This window comes from Meles meles, chromosome 19 (genome assembly GCF_922984935.1).
Source record: "Meles meles chromosome 19, mMelMel3.1 paternal haplotype, whole genome shotgun sequence".
NCBI lineage: Eukaryota > Metazoa > Chordata > Mammalia > Carnivora > Mustelidae > Meles > Meles meles.
Genome location: NC_060084.1, coordinates 59,114,099 through 59,131,167, shown reverse-complemented (window position 1 = coordinate 59,131,167; position 17,069 = coordinate 59,114,099). Strand labels below are relative to the sequence as shown.

Here is a 17,069-nt window from a genome sequence, read left to right as displayed (position 1 = left end):
CAAGGTGAGGATAGTTAGACATAGCATCTTCAAAGACATGATGAGGTTGATATGGGTTATTAGGATGGACTCATGCGGTATGGCTGGCGCCGTGAGAGGAGGAGATGAGGAATCCGGCACCCAGGGATGACCATGGGCGGACACGGAATCCCCGTCTGCAAGCCAAGGAGAAAGGCTTCAGAAGAAACTAACCCAGCTGACACCTTATGTTCAGTTTCAAGACTCCAGATTGGGGTGAAATAAATCTCTGTTGTGTGGTTACCCAGTGTGTGGTACTGTGTTACATCAGTTCTAGCTAATACAGCCCCTCGGATCCACATCTGGGTTTTGTGGTCTGGATGCCAGGAAGCTTTGTGTGCCCAGAGGTCACCGTGAAGAGGGAGCACTTGAGACCTTCTCCAGTGCTTGTGGAAACAAGAATATTTTGCTTGTCCACAGCTGATAGCCCAGGCTGCCGGGCACTGTTGAGTGGAATCTCTACCCAGATCCTTCACAGGAGCCTTGTGACAGGCTTTGCAGTTTCCACTTGGAACCCCACCGGGGCAGGGGGACTGTAATTGGTAATCTAGATGATTTGGGCAGTTAGGTACCTCAGAGGACAACTCAGGCCCCTGATGGGGTGTATGTCTTCCAAAAGGGTATCCACAGATGATGATGTGCCTGGTTGGCCAGTATCAGTGTTCATAAATTCTTCACGTTCAGACACATAGCCTGTGTAAGAGATCATGGCAAAATAACCCATGAATTCTGGTTTGCTCCCTGGTGCTTACATGTCAAGGCCATTGTGGTGCAGGAGGAAAAAGGATAAAGTTACAAGGGACAATTTATCCTCCAGGGATGTAGCTTTTGTGACCCCTCCCAGCCAGCATACTTGTTGGAATCCTAAAGGACTAGCAGACACTTGTTCTGAACCATCCTCCTCCCAGGTAGTCTCCCAGATACTCCCAGCCTCTAGGCCTAAGAACACAGATCTTACTGGAGGAGGTGGTGCAGAGTCCTTTTCTTGCCCAATATCTCCCCAAGTCCTTGAATAAACCATTTGTCCCCTAGGTTGACTTCCCAGCGTTTTCTTTCTTTCTTTTTTTGTTTTTAAGATTTTATTTATTTGACGGAGAGTGAGAGGAAGCTCAAGCAGGGGGAGTGAGAGAGAGAGAAGCAGGCCTCTGCTGAGCAGGGAGCCTGATGCAGGGCTCCATCCCAGGACCTGGGATCATGACCTGAGCCGAATGAAGGCAGACAGTTAATGACTGAGCCACCCAGGCGCGCCGAATGTATATCCCTTTCTCGTTCAACAGTACCGTTTTCTTCCTGGATGTATACCACTCTTGATGTCTTCCATCTGTTTGGAGCATCTGGGATATTACTAGTATTTACTCTTTGCAAAGGAATCACTCTGTATTTTCATTATAATTCCTTATGTGGATAGAGGTTTCATTTCACTTGTGCTAAAACTGAAAGGGCTGACAGGGGCGCCTGTCAGGGCGCCTGGGTGGCTCAGTAGGTTGAGCCTCTGCCTTTGGCTCAGGTCATGATCTCAGGGTCCTTGGATCCAGACTGCATCGGGCTCTCTGCTTCCCCCTCTCTGCCTGCTGCTCTCCTCCTACTTGTGATGTCTCTCTGGAAGAAATAGAATCTTAAAACAAAAACAAAAACAGGGCGCCTGGGTGGCTTAGTGGTTAAAGCGGTTAAAGTGGGCGGTCAACAAATGGGACTTTGTTATACTGATGGTGCAGGGCGGTGGGGAGGGGAGGTGCAAAAGAACCTAGCCTGGGGGTCCCAAGCAGAGTAGGTTTGGCCAGTCCCTGCAGAGAAAGCAGAGGCGGTAAAGCAGAAAGGCATCTCAGCAAGCCCAGCACAGAGAAGACAATGGCCAAACCGCTCAAAGGTTGTCTCCAACGTGCTGAGATCGCTTCCACGTTTATAGAATGAGAACGGGAGGCCAAGGTGGGTGGGTACATGCAGGTAGTCAGTGAAGGTCAAGTAGGTCATAGTCCTGGAGTCAGTCTTGGGTGGGGACTTGCTGGCTCAGGGCAATCCTTAGAGGGAGGCGCGGTGGTTTTGATTCCCATCTGGGGATGCCTTGCCAGCAGGGTCTTCTGTCTGAGTCAAGAGACAAGCTGGAAAGAAGAGACCGACTTGAAAGTCTGAGGTCAAAACTGGGTCAGCCGAGGTCCTCTCCTCGTCCTAAGAAAAGCGGTATGTATGGGTGAAGCCACCTTGGGCCCTCCAGCCAACCTAGTAACCTTGAAGGTTTAACAAGCGCCCTTTGCTTCCATGATGGACTAACCTCTCTCTGTTCATCTACAGGTCATGCTTTCTCTCCCGCAAAGAGCTGAGCATCGTGCAGGCCACAGAGCAGAACGGAGCCTTCTGGGCGACCCCTAGGCCCTAAGGAAGGAGAGCCCTTGTACAGCCGCCCAGCACTGTGGTGATGTCTGTAGCTGCACCATGGAGCGTGCGTATAGTCCAGAAACGTTTCAGACCTCTGTCCTCCCTTTTCTGGTTAACTGCCTGAAGCTTTTTATTTTTTGGTGGCTTTTTTTAAGGTTTTTATGTACCTGACAGAGAGAGAGAGAGTACCAGTAGGCAGAGCGATAGGCAGAGGGAGAGGGCAAGGGGACTCCCCACTGAGCAAGGAGCCTGACATGGCACTGGATACCAAGACCCTGGCATCATGACCTGAACTGAAGGCAGCCACTTAACCAGTGAGCCACCCAGGCATCCCTGCCCTAAGCTTTCAGAACCCAAGTGTGAGGCAGAAAGGTTGGAGTTGGCCTCTGCAACAAGAGTCCGCTTTCTTCCCAGCCTACTGCTGAAAACTCATATTCCTTTCCCGTGAACATTTTCTGCGCTCATCAAAGAGTAGTGATCCCTTAATAAGAGAAAGAGACGGTTTAGACATTAACTTTTTCAGGGGAGCGATACATGTGTGCTGCAACGTTTTGCAGCCTAGGTCATGAAATCCTGTAGTTGCACAGGAGATTCTGGTGAATCACAAGAACACCAGGTGCCCCGTCCACAGGATCCAGAGGAAGGAGATGGAATGTTTTACTGTGTGCCCGTCTCACGTGGAAGCTGGTTAGTGCAAAAAGGGGGGAATTTTGGAGCTCCTCCCCAAAAGTCCGAGTCCATAGGTCTCAGTTGTGGGCAGAAAATCACCATTTCTAATGAGTTGAGGTGATGCTGATGGGGAGGTCAGTGCAGCGATGACACTGTGGAAGGAAGTTTCCAGGGAAGACGACACTGTCTCGCTCCAGGCCCCCGTAGAGGGCGGCTGTGGACGTACAGTCTGGGGAGCGGCAGAGTGAAGGGTGCTAGTGCACAGCTGCTGAGTGTCTCTGCAGTGAGCCAAGCAGGCTGAAGCCTTAAAGGACTGGAGTCCCAGGGACCCGACTGCTGAAGGCTCCACAGGAAGCCACCGAGAGAGCCACCTGACCCTTTTGCTTCCAACTCCAAATCCAGAAGGAGCCCGTTAGACTCCGGTGGCTCCCTGCCCTAGCCACTACGTGAGCAAACTGAAACCAAACCGGGACCAAATTCTTGTAAAAGCCTCCAGGAAAAGGAGTGCAAATGGAAGCTAAGGACAGGCCACCACAAGCCGGAAGTAGGCGGTTCCCTACGTTATAGCCAATCCCATAACATCCTTGCTTGGATTCTTTCAATTGGTCTAGAACAGCGTTTGCCCTAGTTTTGTTTGGTGCTGCCTGAATGGATTTGCTGTTTGCTCAAATAAGCAGTTTGGGGGGAAAATCATTTTTGGTGCCATAAAGCTGATATTATTAAAGCACGGGGAAAGGACAGGTGGGGAGAAAGAGCTGCCATTTGGAAATTTTATTGCAGCTCAGTTTATCCTTTAACAGAGCTAATAAAGACCCACATGACTCATCTCTGCTCAGTCATGTTCTTAGGGCAAGGGATTCGTTTGTGCTCATGTAATACTACATCCATTCTCACGAAATACCCTCTCCTGGTTTGGAGGGAAGAGAAGGCAAGCTGAGGGCAAAGGAGAAGCTGACACCCCCACCATGGGATATATGTGACATTCCTCAGGCTTCCCGGTTGCCCTACAGGAAGAATAAATGGTTTACCAAGAGAGGTCACAATCCTGTCAGGCCTGTCTCCTTGGTTACAGAACTCTTAGTAATTTATAATAACAAAGTATTTCTCTCAATATTTCAGCTTCCAGTAGAGAACATATATACAATTAAATATCCTTGAATTCTGCAGCCCTTTGACAGATACTTGATCCAGGCAAAATGTAATGTTCTTGCAACTCTCTTAACTGTTAATGCCTCACTAGAGGTGGAAACAACCTTAACTTGACTTTGGCAAGTCCTCGGGTGTCCTGCCAGTCTTCCGTAACATATCAGAGTATTTTCAAAACCTCCATTTTCAAAACCTCCATTTTCCTTACCTCCCCCAACCCCGGAGATTGTAATCAGCCACTGCTCACAACCCTAGGCAGCAGCACGTTCTGCCCTCGGGTGCTGTCCCTGTGCAATAATAAACCACCATTTTTCATCAAAGACATCTCAAGAATTCTTTCTTGTTCATCACCTCTGGATTCCAACGTACTGAATCTCACTTCTGTTCCAAAACCACATCACTTGATTCCATCACACCTGGCACATTTTAACGTATACTTTGTATTTCTGCCTTCATGTTTCTTGTCCTTTGAACATAGTAAAACCTACATGAAGGCAGGACTTCTAGTCTTCTAACTGCATATCTCTCAACACGTACCCAGAGTTCCTGAAAACCTAGAATGAGTCAGTGCACATTTGTTAGACAATGAGTAAAGATGACATTTGTGCCTATCTTTCCTTTTAACTTATCAGGGTGCCCTAAACGTCCTCTTCACTTTTCCCTCCAAAGTATTGTTAATTAGTAAAGGAAGCCACATTTAAAATGGAGTCAGTTGGCCACAAATGGAAAGCGCTTTCACAGGGAGGACATGGATAATGAGCAGAAGGAAGGAAGATACTTTTTATTTTGATGAGAATGTATGCTTTCTTGGTAGGATTTTCAATCTCCTTAAAAAAAAAAAAAAAAAAGGATGATTTCTCTTGTCACAGCAAAGACACACTAACCTTGGCATGCAGCCAATGAAAAACTCCGACCTCTAACTCTTTTCTTGAATGACCTTTAGTTGAGAGCCACGGTTTCCAATCTCCTTCATCCTTATGTTTCAGGAATGACAAATGACACATTTTTATGATTAAAAAACCTCACGACGTCCAGGCACATTGGGCTAGCACGGTGACATGCTCTTTTTGATTCTGCCTTTTCCCAGGCTTGTGAAGCGTTCTGTGAAAAGTTCTCTGAGGTGACAACCACGTTTCAGCTTCTCCTGACGTGAAGGGACAACTACGGTCCTGAACTCTAGGGTGTGCCACACCCTTTCTGAGACCTCCAGAACCCTGGGAGCCACCCCACACGGAAGAGCGTAGCGTCTGAGGACGCAGGAGGAGCCAATGAGGGCTGGGAACACGGCATTTCTAGGCCTGCGCATCCGGTGGGGGCGGGACTTCCGGCCTCATCCCCGCCTGCCCGGGTGCAGCCCCAGGTTAGGTCTGTTTATCTCCTCAGGTTCCGGAGCACGGGTAAGGATCGGGGTAACTGACGCTGAAGACCCGAGGACCGGCGCCTCCTCGCCGCACACAGTTGAGCTCGGGTATCCGCTCCCCTCCGGCCCGCTGTCGGCCCACCTATCCGATGGCGGCGGCCGCGCCCAAGAACTCGGCTGAGGTAAACGCTCGTCCCCCGGGCCCTCCCCGCCGCCCCCACCCAGACTTCGAAGGCCCGAGCGCGGAGCGCCTGCTCGCGGCCCTGCGGCCCCGGCCCCGGTGTCCGTGACAGGGAGGCGCCGGTGGGCGCGGGCCCGTGTGGGAGCGCCGGCGGGCTGCGTGCGGGAGCGGGCTCTGGGCTGAGGGGCCGCCGGGGCGGGGGCTGCAGGAGGCCCGCGCCACCAACGGGGGACGGCGCGGCTGCCTTGGTTCTGTCAGTGCGGCGCGGCGGGTGAGGCCAGCGCGGTCGCTGCCTGCCGAGGCCGTGTCTGCTGGCGGTGAGGGGAGGTGGTCCAACCCGGGTGTCAGGGGGCTTTCTCGGGCCGCAGAGAAGCGCCGCTGCCGGGGGTGAGCGCGCCGGTAGGGCGCGCAGCAGGAGGGACTCGCGGTGGTCGCTGGTGTGGCCCGGACCGCCACCGTGTCCGCCCTGGATGTTGGAGAACCGGCTGCCGTTGCTCTGTTTTCGGAGAAGGGCTGAGGCAAATTGTGGGTGTCGCAGGGGAGAGGAGAACGGGGGGAGTGAGGGGAACCCCGGGGCTTTTGGTCGGTGACGCTTGAAGAGAAAACTGCAGAGATTTTACCCGCGGAGATGTTTTTGCTGTGGGAGCGACAGGGAACAGCGTTTGGGACCGAAGAAGCCAAGTCAAAGCAGTAGCCAGTGTGGAGAAGAGAGAGGTCGTCGTGGGTTTTTTTGTTTGTTTGTTTTGTTTTCTTTTGTTTTTCTTGGGAAGGAGCGAAAGCTGTTACAACTCCCCAGTCCAGGGGAGTAAACTAGAAGATCCGAAGTATAGTGGCTTCTCATTGGCTGAGCTCTTGGGTGGGGCGATCATGGAAAGGCTGTCTCTTGTGTGTGTGTGGGGGGGGGGGGTGGTAGTGAAGTAATAACCCCAAATAAGTTCAAGTCCATCTCTCTCTGTTGGGCCCGCAGTTGATACCACTCACTGTGGTGTCTGAGAGCTCCCCCCAAGTGCAACCTCCCGACCCCAATTTAGGGAGGTTTCCCATCATTAATTTTCACAGTTCTAGCAGCTGAAGGGAGGGAAAGTTCCATCAACCTGATGGAAGTTAACAGTAAGTTGCTTCTCTTTGGCGGTGTCTGAACTGGTTTCCACAGTTTTAGGCGACTTTGATGTTTCAGAAAATGGTAAGTGTTGGCATCAAGTGGGCACTGGAGAGGAAATTTTGGGAAACTGGGGGAAAGATTCATGATGGAGAGTTTGAAAAGTGATGGCTGCTGTGTGGACCAGGGTGGAGACTTGGATCACATTTGGGAAGGGAATGCAGAGTGTCATGGCAATGCTCTGAGTAGGTCAGAGGGACCTAGTAACGTGTGCTGAAGAGTGGGTTTCCTGCTCAACACGTGGTCGGGGTTGCTGGGCATTGTGAACACAGGTGAAGGAAAGAGGCCGTGATCTGGCAGATACATGGACAAGCCTTCCGTGGGATGATGGGACAAGACATAGCTGAGGACGTGGGGGTTTTTGTTTGTTTGTTGTTTAAGTAGGCTCCATTCCCAGTGTGGAGCCCAACACAAGTCTTGAACTCAGAACTATGAGATGGAGATCTGTGTTGAGATGAAGAGTTAGATGCTGAACCCATTTAGCCACCCAGGCGGCCCCTCCTGTGAGTATTCGAGAGGCTGGAGCTGCTCTCTATTCAGTGTTCTAGGGCTTCACCAGAATTTTGTGGCCAGCTTTATGACATGTGGAGTGTTTCAGAGGCTTCCTGCCAGAAAAGGTCTGGGGCAAATGTCATTTTTGGTGTTCTGTGCCTGGCAGAGAGATCCTTAGGGCTGGGGTTTTCAGAAAGGTCCAATACTGGATGATTGGTTCTCAGCTGTCGAGGGCCAGCATGGGTAGTAGGGGAGTAGAAGACGGTGTAGGAACGTCCTAGGTTGACAGTGGTTGTGAGTGTCCTACTGCAGAGAAGATTAGAGGCAGGTAAGGAGGCTTTTCAGCAGCATTTGAGGCTTTCCCTCAGTTGGGATCCATGGGAGTACTGGGGTGATAGCAAAACCTGTTTGTCTTTGTGACACATCCTTTGGTTGTCAAGCGACAAGGACAAGTGTGAGTCAAGGGAGAATCCTTTGGAAGGTGTGGGCTTTCATCTGTGGGGTCTGAAGACATGAGAGGTACAGTCTACAGAATCATGTAGACCTGGAGAGGAAGTGTGAGCTAAGGGCCTCTGGGCCCTGGTATTGAAGACTTCCTGGCAGAGCAGGGCCTGTAATGGGCTGTCGTGGGGGCACAACCTGGGAGACTCCACGGGAATATCCTGGCAGGGGGATGGGACTTGCAGGCCAAACCCGGAGCTTAGATTGCTTCCATGTGTCCCCTGCATGTTATTGCTGAGCACTGAGCAGTGATCGGTGGGAAGGTGAGAGGAGAGCAGCATTAGAGGCACCAGGACCTGGTATTATCTGAGGAGGGGAGCTGGGCTGGCAGGGGAGACCGGGGTGGGTGTGTGGGTTGGCTGGTGGGTTCTCAGAGAGAGAATGCTCCGGGTTCCATGTTTTCCTTTCATGGTAGTGTGGTGTGACCTTTGAGGACGTGGCCGTGTACTTCTCCTGGAAGGAGTGGAGGCTTCTTGATGAGGCGCAGAGACGGCTGTACCACCATGTGATGCTGGAGAACTTTGCACTTGTATCGTCACTGGGTAAGGCCCTCAGCGTCCCCTTGACCTGCCCTGGACTCTGTATCCTGCGGACTCCCCTCCTCCTTTCTCCAGGGGAGGGTTTGTCCTTCTCTGGTGTGGACTGTGTTCACTGCGTGCTTCCCCAGCTTTCTGGGCAGTTGCTTTTGTTGCTGGCCCTGAGTTGTTGGTGTGCCCTTCTGTCTGCCCGCAGCCCCAGTACCCGCTGCGCTGAGCCCTGATCGGGTAAGATCGGAGGCCAGTGGTCCTGCATGGAACCTGATGGAATGTTCCTTGCTTGCCCTCTCTCTGGCTGGGACCCTGTATCTAGGTCCATGACTCATCGATGGCCCAGGTTTTGGCCCCTCCCTTAGGTGACATTTCCCTGTGCCTGCCTGTGCCTGAAATAGGAGGCATTGGTATGCGCACTGCTGTAGTGGACCGTGGGCCGTTTCTCAAGAATGTCCTGTGTGGATCTTTCTGTAATATTTACACCTCTTCTTCTACCTGGCCTCCTCCATTCATGTTTGTGAGGTATGATCGACAAATCAAATTCTGTGACTGAAAGTGTTACATAATGATTTCATGTGGTTCAGCATTATCAAAGTTCTTACCAAAATGAAGTGAATCAGTACAGCCATCACTTGGCATCGATACTTTTCTTGTTGTGCTGGTGAGAAATCGGAAGATCTACCCTCTGAGCAAATGTCAGCTCTATAGTGCAGTATTTTTTTTTTTAAAGATTTTTATCTATTTATTTGACAGCGAGAGAGAGAGATCACAGGTAGGCAGAGGCAGGCAGAGAGAGAGGGAAGCAGGCTCCCCGCCGAGCAGAGAGCCCGATGCGGGACTCGATCCCAGGACCCTGAGATCATGACCCGAGCCGAAGGCAGCGGCTTAACCCACTGAGCCACCCAGGCGCCCCTACAGTGCAGTATTAACTAGTCAGTGTGCCCTATGTTAGTTCCTCAGAAGTGGATCCTTTGTCATTGAAAGTGTGTCTCCCTGACCATCCTCTGCCCTCCTTCTCACTTGCACACGTGCTGTCTCAGTCTCTCTTTCACAAATAAATGGGTCCTTTGCTTTTCTCAAAAGAAAAGAGGATATCCCTGTAAATAATGCAACACAGTATTGTCTTTTTTGCATAATGATTTCACGTGGCATAATGTTTTTCACATTGAGGCAAGTGGCAATGTTGTGGCCATGTTGTGGCAAGTGAGTCTGTTGCCTTTTTTATACGTGAGATTTCCTGAATCCGTGTGTTTAATAAATATTCCTTCCCCCCCTTTTTTAGATTGATTGATTGATTGATTAAGGAAGGGAAAGAGAGCATTCGCACAGAAGGAGGGGTAGTGACAGGCAGAGGGAGAAGCAGACTCCCCACTGAGCAAGGAGCTCTGTGTGGGGCTGGATTCCAGGACCCTGGAGTCATGACCTGAGCCAAAGGCAGCCGCCTAACCGTCTGAGCCACTCAGGCGTCCCGTATTTCCAAAATGTTGCTTGTCACCTTACTATTTTGCTTAGTAATTTTACATTTTTTTGGTGATCTCTACATCCGCTGTGGGGCTGGACCTCACCACTCTGTGATTAGGAGTTGCATGTTCTACCTACTGAGCCTGCCAGGCCCCCCTAATGTTCTTTGTCACTTTAAGCCCTGACGCACCCTGAAAGATGTTGCTGTTGTGGCTGTTGTGAACGGTCCTGCACATGCAGGTACTTTGTGCAGGTAGTGGTTTTGTTGCCTTGGGATACACACATAGCTAGAAATGGCAGTGGTGGGGCATACGGTAGTTCAACTTTCACGTTTCTGTGTGCTCTCGCTAATGTGTTCCGTCGTGACTTCCCTAATTGATATGTCCAGCAACAGCATTCAGGGGATTCACTTTTCTCCACGTCCTCACCAGCCCGTCTTGTCTTTTTGGTAATCGCCATTGTGAGAACTACGAGGTGATACGTTGTGGTGTTGGTTTTCATTTCTCTGATGGTTAGTGAGTGTGAGCTCGCGTTGGGCGCCCGAACGTCTCCTCTTCACTCTTTGGTGTGTTTCTTTGGCTCTGCTGCAAGTTTTCAGTTTGGCATAGTCGTGCTTTTGCTTTCGTGACCTATGCTTTGGGTGTCCTGTTCAAAAAATCCTTGCCAGGGCTAAGGTTAAAGAGGCTTTTCCTTCTGTTTTTGCCAGGAGCTCTAGGGTTTCGGGTGATGGGCTTCAGTCTTGCATCAACCGTACGTGTGTTTCTAGGTACTGTGGGTGGGGGTCCACGCCTACTGTTTGCATTTGGGGAGTCAGGTTGCGCAGCAGTGTGAGAGGGTATTTTTCCCCCGTGTAGATTCTTGGCATAATAGTGAAAAAGTCACTATGGGCTTTTCCCTCCTCCATTCCGTTGTTCGGTTTTTATGCCTTTACCCGATTGTTTAGCATCGTCTAGCTTTGCGGTCCAGTTTGAAGTCAGAAATGTGTGGCCTAAAGAATGGATCTTCTTTCTGAAGATTGCTTGGCCTTTAGGCTTTGGTTGACTTGGTGGCAGATGTCCCAGTGTCCCCTGTGGAGCAGAAAGCTGGAGGCTCTGCTGAGTAGGGACCTCCCTCGCACCCACCCTGGGGCAGGTGGAGACAGCCCAGGCCTTATTGCCCACGAATTCCCACATGTCTCTGCTGATACAATCTGCAGGGATTCTTCTGTGTGCTTGTGCCCTCTTTGACGCTCCCTGTGTACCTGTCTGTCTTAATTGGACCGTTGAGCCGGCGAGGCTCATGTCATTCAAGGCCAGCCGTTGCGTTGATTTTTCTTGAGGCTAAGGATGATATCTCTCCTCCTACCTTCCTGCTGATAACAGTCCCAGAGGACATTTTTCTATGTCCACTGTGTCCTGAGTAGCTCTAGGACAGTGCTGGTGGTGCACTTGGCCTGTTTTCGAACAGTTCGTCTGTCTTCCTGGTGCGCTCTAGTTGCTCAGCTAGGGTTTCCAGGAGGAGCGCCTTGTGTATCAAAGCATGGACATGCCCCAGACATGAGCAGATGGGCTTGGAGGGAGCCTGTTCCTCGTGAATGGCCGCTGGCAGCGGTGGGATGTCAGGCCTGTGTTTGATCTTACTGGGCACCTTTCTTAGCTCAGCCAGAGTTCAGAGCCATTGCCGATGGCCACCCCCCATTTCTGTCTGCCTTCCTCACCGTTGACCTTTTTTTGTCAAGTGGATTCTACTCCTTTGGTAATTCCTGTACGGGGATAATCCCTACTGGATAATCTCAGGCATCCACATCTCACCCATTTCGGTCACTGCTCTTTCTGTGTGTCTCAGCATTTACCCCCAGGCATGTTGAAATGAGATAGTCACCATGTCCTTAAACTGCCCTTAACTGTCCCCTTAAACTGTAGCCCATTTCGTGCGATTGGCTTGTGCTCAGTCCTCTACTCAGGCAGAGGCCAGCAGCCGCAACCGTGGTACACAAACCTTTGGGCAGAAAACAAGCTGTAGACCTTGGCTCTCTTCCTTGTCCTACCCTAGTTTTCTGTCCTTCTAGTGTGCTGTCCCTAGTACGTTGACGGCTTGGGCCCAGAAACGCCCAGTGGCCTGTCCTATAGTTGAGTTTCTTCTCTTGTGTGTGGAAAAGCATGCTATACCATCCTGCCTACATGAGTCGGGTGTGTGTGTGATGGGCTCACTGTGACCTCGCTACAGCCAGCACGTGTTTCACCAGCGTTTCTCTGCCTTCAGGTTGCTGCTGTGGAGCAGAGGATGAGGAGGCCCCCTTTGCACAGAGCGCTTCTGTAGGCGTGTCCCAGACCAGGCTGCCCAGGGCCGCTCTGTCTTCCCGGAAGACCCACCCCTGTGAGATGTGTGGTCCCGTCTTGAGAGACATTTTCCACTTGGCTGAGCCCCAGGGGAAAGAAAACAGCCAGAAACGGTTGAGGTGTGGGGCCTGCGGGAAACGATTCTCTTTCAATGTGAAGTTGGAGCAGCAAGAACAGCCCGTGGGAGCAAAACCATTCAGAAGCCGTGTGGACAGGGCCTCTGCTGTTAAGAGCTCGGGATTCGGTGTTTTGGGAAAGCCCTTTACCTGTGGAGACGTTGAGAAGGGCTTGCTGTCTGGCTCGGGGCATCTGGGGCAAGAGGCCACTTGTACTGGGGAGGAGCCACACACGATCCCCCAGTACAGGGCAGCCTTACAGCACGGAAGCAGTCATGGCGCTTGGGGAGGATCGAAGAACGCCTTTGGTCCCAAACACACAGATACTCGGGACCAGGGTGTCCACCTTGGAGGACAGTCCTTTGTGTGCAATGAATGTGGGAAAACATTCAGGTACAAATCCTTATTTGCCATACACCAGAGATACCATACTGGAGCACGACATCATGAGTTTGTTCCCCGTGGAAAATCCCTTGGGCAACGACCAACCCTGAATGAACATGGGAAGACTCAGGGTGGATCCACACAGTACACGTGCAGCAAGTGTGGGAAATCTTTTGGTGGTAAATCTGTCCCCCTTAATCTCCAGAAATTGCCCAGTGGAGGAAAAAATTATGTTTGTAGCGAGTGTGTGAAATCTGTCAGCGGTAGCTCAGTGTTGACTACTCATAGGGTTCAGTCTGGAGATAGGTTTTATAAGTGTCGCGTCTGTACAAAATCTTTTCCATCTATGTCTGCCCTCTGTTATCATCAGCGATCTCACACAGGGAAAAGACAGTATGAGTGCAGTGATTGTGGGAAATCTGTTACCAGTACTTCATCTCTCCGTTCTCACCAGAGACTTCACACTGGAGAAAGGCCTTATAAATGCAATGAATGTGGGAAATGTTTTGTTCGTATTACTTACCTCCGTTATCATCACAGAGTTCACAGTGGAGAAAGGCCTTATGAGTGTAGCAAATGTGGCAAATCTTTTATGAGTCGTAATGGCCTCCGTTATCACCATAGTGTTCACACTGGAGAAAAGCCTTATATGTGCCGTGAATGTGGCAAATCTTTTATAAGTAATTCTGAGCTCTCTTGTCACCAGAGGGTTCACACTGGAGAAAAGCCTTATAAGTGCAATGAATGTGGGAAATCACTTGCTAGGAGTTCTGCCCTCCGTATTCATCAGAGAGTTCACAGTAGAGAAAGGCCTTATGCGTGCGTTGAATGTGGGAAATCTTTTAGCCAAAAAATTTACCAACGTTATCACATCAAGTTTCACTCAGGTGAAAAGCCTTATGAGTGTAATGAATGTGGGAAATCTTTTACTGCTAGATGTTCCTTCCGTTTTCACCAGCGAATTCATGCTGGACAAAAGCCTTATCAGTGCAATGAATGTGGGAAATCTTGTTCTACTATTTATGGCCTCCGTAGTCACCAGAGAGTTCACACTGGAGAAAGACCTTATGAGTGCAGTGAATGTGGGAAATCGTTTACCTGTAATTCTGCTCTCCGTTATCACCAGAGAGTTCACACTGGAGAAAGGCCTTACAAGTGTCGCGAATGTGGCAAATCGCTTATGAGTAGTACTGGCCTCCGTTATCACCAGAGAGTTCACACTGGAGAAAAGCCTTATGAGTGCCCTGAATGTGGGAAATCGTTCACAAGTAGCTCTGGACTCCGTAATCATCAGAGATTTCACACTGGACAAAAGCCTTATAAGTGCAGTGAATGTGGGAAATCTTTTGTCACTAGTAACGAACATCGTGAACACCAGAGAGTTCACAGTGGAGAGAGGCCTTATGAATGCCCTGAATGTAGTAAATCCTTTCCGCGAAAAAGTACCCTCAATGTACACAAAAAGCTGCACTCAGGTGAACGGCCTTATGAGTGTACTGAATGTGGGAAATCATTTACTGCTAGTTCTGCCCTCCGTTACCACCAGAGACTTCACACTGGAGAAAGACCTTATCAGTGCAATGAATGTGGGAAATTTTATACTGCAAGTTCTGCCCTCCGACGTCACAAGAGAGTTCACACTGGAGAAAGGCCTTATGTGTGTAATGAATGTGGGAAATCATTTGCTGATAGTTCTGCCCTCCAGCGTCACAAGAGAGTTCACACTGGAGAGAGGCCTTATCAATGCCGTGAATGTGGGAAATCTTATATTAGTTATAGTGGTTTTACATATCATTACAGCCTTCACACTGCAGGAAGGATTTAAACCAGCACAGAACGTGATACTTCTTGCTTAGTGGCGTTTAAGCTGGAGGACAATCTCTGAGGGGGCCACTTACCTGAATTGAACGTGGTTCCCCTGAATGTCCCCAGTGGAGTAACTTCCCATAAGATCCAGTCACTTTCAGAAAAATTCGGAACCTGCATAGTGCTTTCTGATGTGTGTGCAGTCACTGCAAGATGGAAGTCACTGGCAGTGTCTGACACCTAGCAGTTCCCAGTAGTGTGCATATGTCACCACCCTAACATGGTTAATGATGCCGGGCTGTTCGCGTTCTCAACTGCTCATCCAAATTCTGGGTACCTGGAACCGCTCATTCCGTTCCCAGTTAGGTCATGGCTGTGACCAGTGTTGATCCACGGTGGGTGATGTGAGTTCTGGGTGGTGACTCGCACAGGAAGGCTAAATCCCACGGGGATGTTGCTGGTCGCCTGATGCTTTGATGACTATTTGCAGCTTCCAGGTCACCACACAGGAATTATGTGCCCCGTGTTGCTCTCATTAATGTATCAGTAAGTGCCATGTTTGTTTAATTACCTTTGATCTTAGACATTGTGTGCACTCGAAGGGGTGGTTTGGAAGCAGGATCGGGCTCTCCCACATGAAGGAATGAGCAGATCGCATTCCATCCCATACTTGCTGTGTCTCTGAGAGGAAAATTGTAAATGTATCAGTAATACTGACGTGCATATATATATGTACATACTCCAGCCTGTGTGTTAATTTGTGTTACAACCCAAGACCTTTGTGATGGGCTGAATTGTATACCCAAATCCGTATTTTGCAGTATGACCCCCAATACCTCACAAGGTGAGGATAGTTAGACATAGCATCTTCAAAGACATGATGAGGTTGATATGGGTTATTAGGATGGACTCATGCGGTATGGCTGGCGCCGTGAGAGGAGGAGATGAGGAATCCGGCACCCAGGGATGACCATGGGCGGACACGGAATCCCCGTCTGCAAGCCAAGGAGAAAGGCCTCAGAAGAAACTAACCCAGCTGACACCTTATGTTCAGTTTCAAGACTCCAGATTGGGGTGAAATAAATCTCTGTTGTGTGGTTACCCAGTGTGTGGTACTGTGTTACATCAGTTCTAGCTAATACAGCCCCTCGGATCCACATCTGGGTTTTGTGGTCTGGATGCCAGGAAGCTTTGTGTGCCCAGAGGTCACCGTGAAGAGGGAGCACTTGAGACCTTCTCCAGTGCTTGTGGAAACAAGAATATTTTGCTTGTCCACAGCTGATAGCCCAGGCTGCCGGGCACTGTTGAGTGGAATCTCTACCCAGATCCTTCACAGGAGCCTTGTGACAGGCTTTGCAGTTTCCACTTGGAACCCCACCGGGGCAGGGGGACTGTAATTGGTAATCTAGATGATTTGGGCAGTTAGGTACCTCAGAGGACAACTCAGGCCCCTGATGGGGTGTATGTCTTCCAAAAGGGTATCCACAGATGATGATGTGCCTGGTTGGCCAGTATCAGTGTTCATAAATTCTTCACGTTCAGACACATAGCCTGTGTAAGAGATCATGGCAAAATAACCCATGAATTCTGGTTTGCTCCCTGGTGCTTACATGTCAAGGCCATTGTGGTGCAGGAGGAAAAAGGATAAAGTTACAAGGGACAATTTATCCTCCAGGGATGTAGCTTTTGTGACCCCTCCCAGCCAGCATACTTGTTGGAATCCTAAAGGACTAGCAGACACTTGTTCTGAACCATCCTCCTCCCAGGTAGTCTCCCAGATACTCCCAGCCTCTAGGCCTAAGAACACAGATCTTACTGGAGGAGGTGGTGCAGAGTCCTTTTCTTGCCCAATATCTCCCCAAGTCCTTGAATAAACCATTTGTCCCCTAGGTTGACTTCCCAGCGTTTTCTTTCTTTCTTTTTTTGTTTTTAAGATTTTATTTATTTGACGGAGAGTGAGAGGAAGCTCAAGCAGGGGGAGTGAGAGAGAGAGAAGCAGGCCTCTGCTGAGCAGGGAGCCTGATGCAGGGCTCCATCCCAGGACCTGGGATCATGACCTGAGCCGAATGAAGGCAGACAGTTAATGACTGAGCCACCCAGGCGCGCCGAATGTATATCCCTTTCTCGTTCAACAGCACCGTTTTCTTCCTGGATGTATACCACTCTTGATGTCTTCCATCTGTTTGGAGCATCTGGGATATTACTAGTATTTACTCTTTGCAAAGGAATCACTCTGTATTTTCATTATAATTCCTTATGTGGATAGAGGTTTCATTTCACTTGTGCTAAAACTGAAAGGGCTGACAGGGGCGCCTGTCAGGGCGCCTGGGTGGCTCAGTAGGTTGAGCCTCTGCCTTTGGCTCAGGTCATGATCTCAGGGTCCTTGGATCCAGACTGCATGGGCTCTCTGCTTCCCCCTCTCTGCCTGCTGCTCTCCTCCTACTTGTGATGTCTCTCTGGAAGAAATAGAATCTTAAAACAAAAACAAAAACAGGGCGCCTGGGTGGCTTAGTGGTTAAAGCGGTTAAAGTGGGCGGTCAACAAATGGGACTTTG

The 17,069-nt window shown here is 50.1% G+C and overlaps 1 protein-coding gene across 1 annotated transcript; it reads left to right on the top strand.

Annotated features, from left to right (window-relative positions):
• Positions 1 to 5,513: 5,513 nt before the first annotated feature.
• Positions 5,514 to 15,615, top strand: LOC123931877 (oocyte zinc finger protein XlCOF6-like). Its single transcript, XM_045989520.1, has 3 exons — positions 5,514 to 5,748; positions 8,315 to 8,441; positions 12,132 to 15,615. The coding sequence occupies exons 1-3, from the start codon at positions 5,716 to 5,718 to the stop codon at positions 14,531 to 14,533; spliced, it is 2,562 nt and encodes an 853-aa protein (XP_045845476.1). The 5' UTR covers positions 5,514 to 5,715; the 3' UTR covers positions 14,534 to 15,615.
• Positions 15,616 to 17,069: the final 1,454 nt, after the last annotated feature.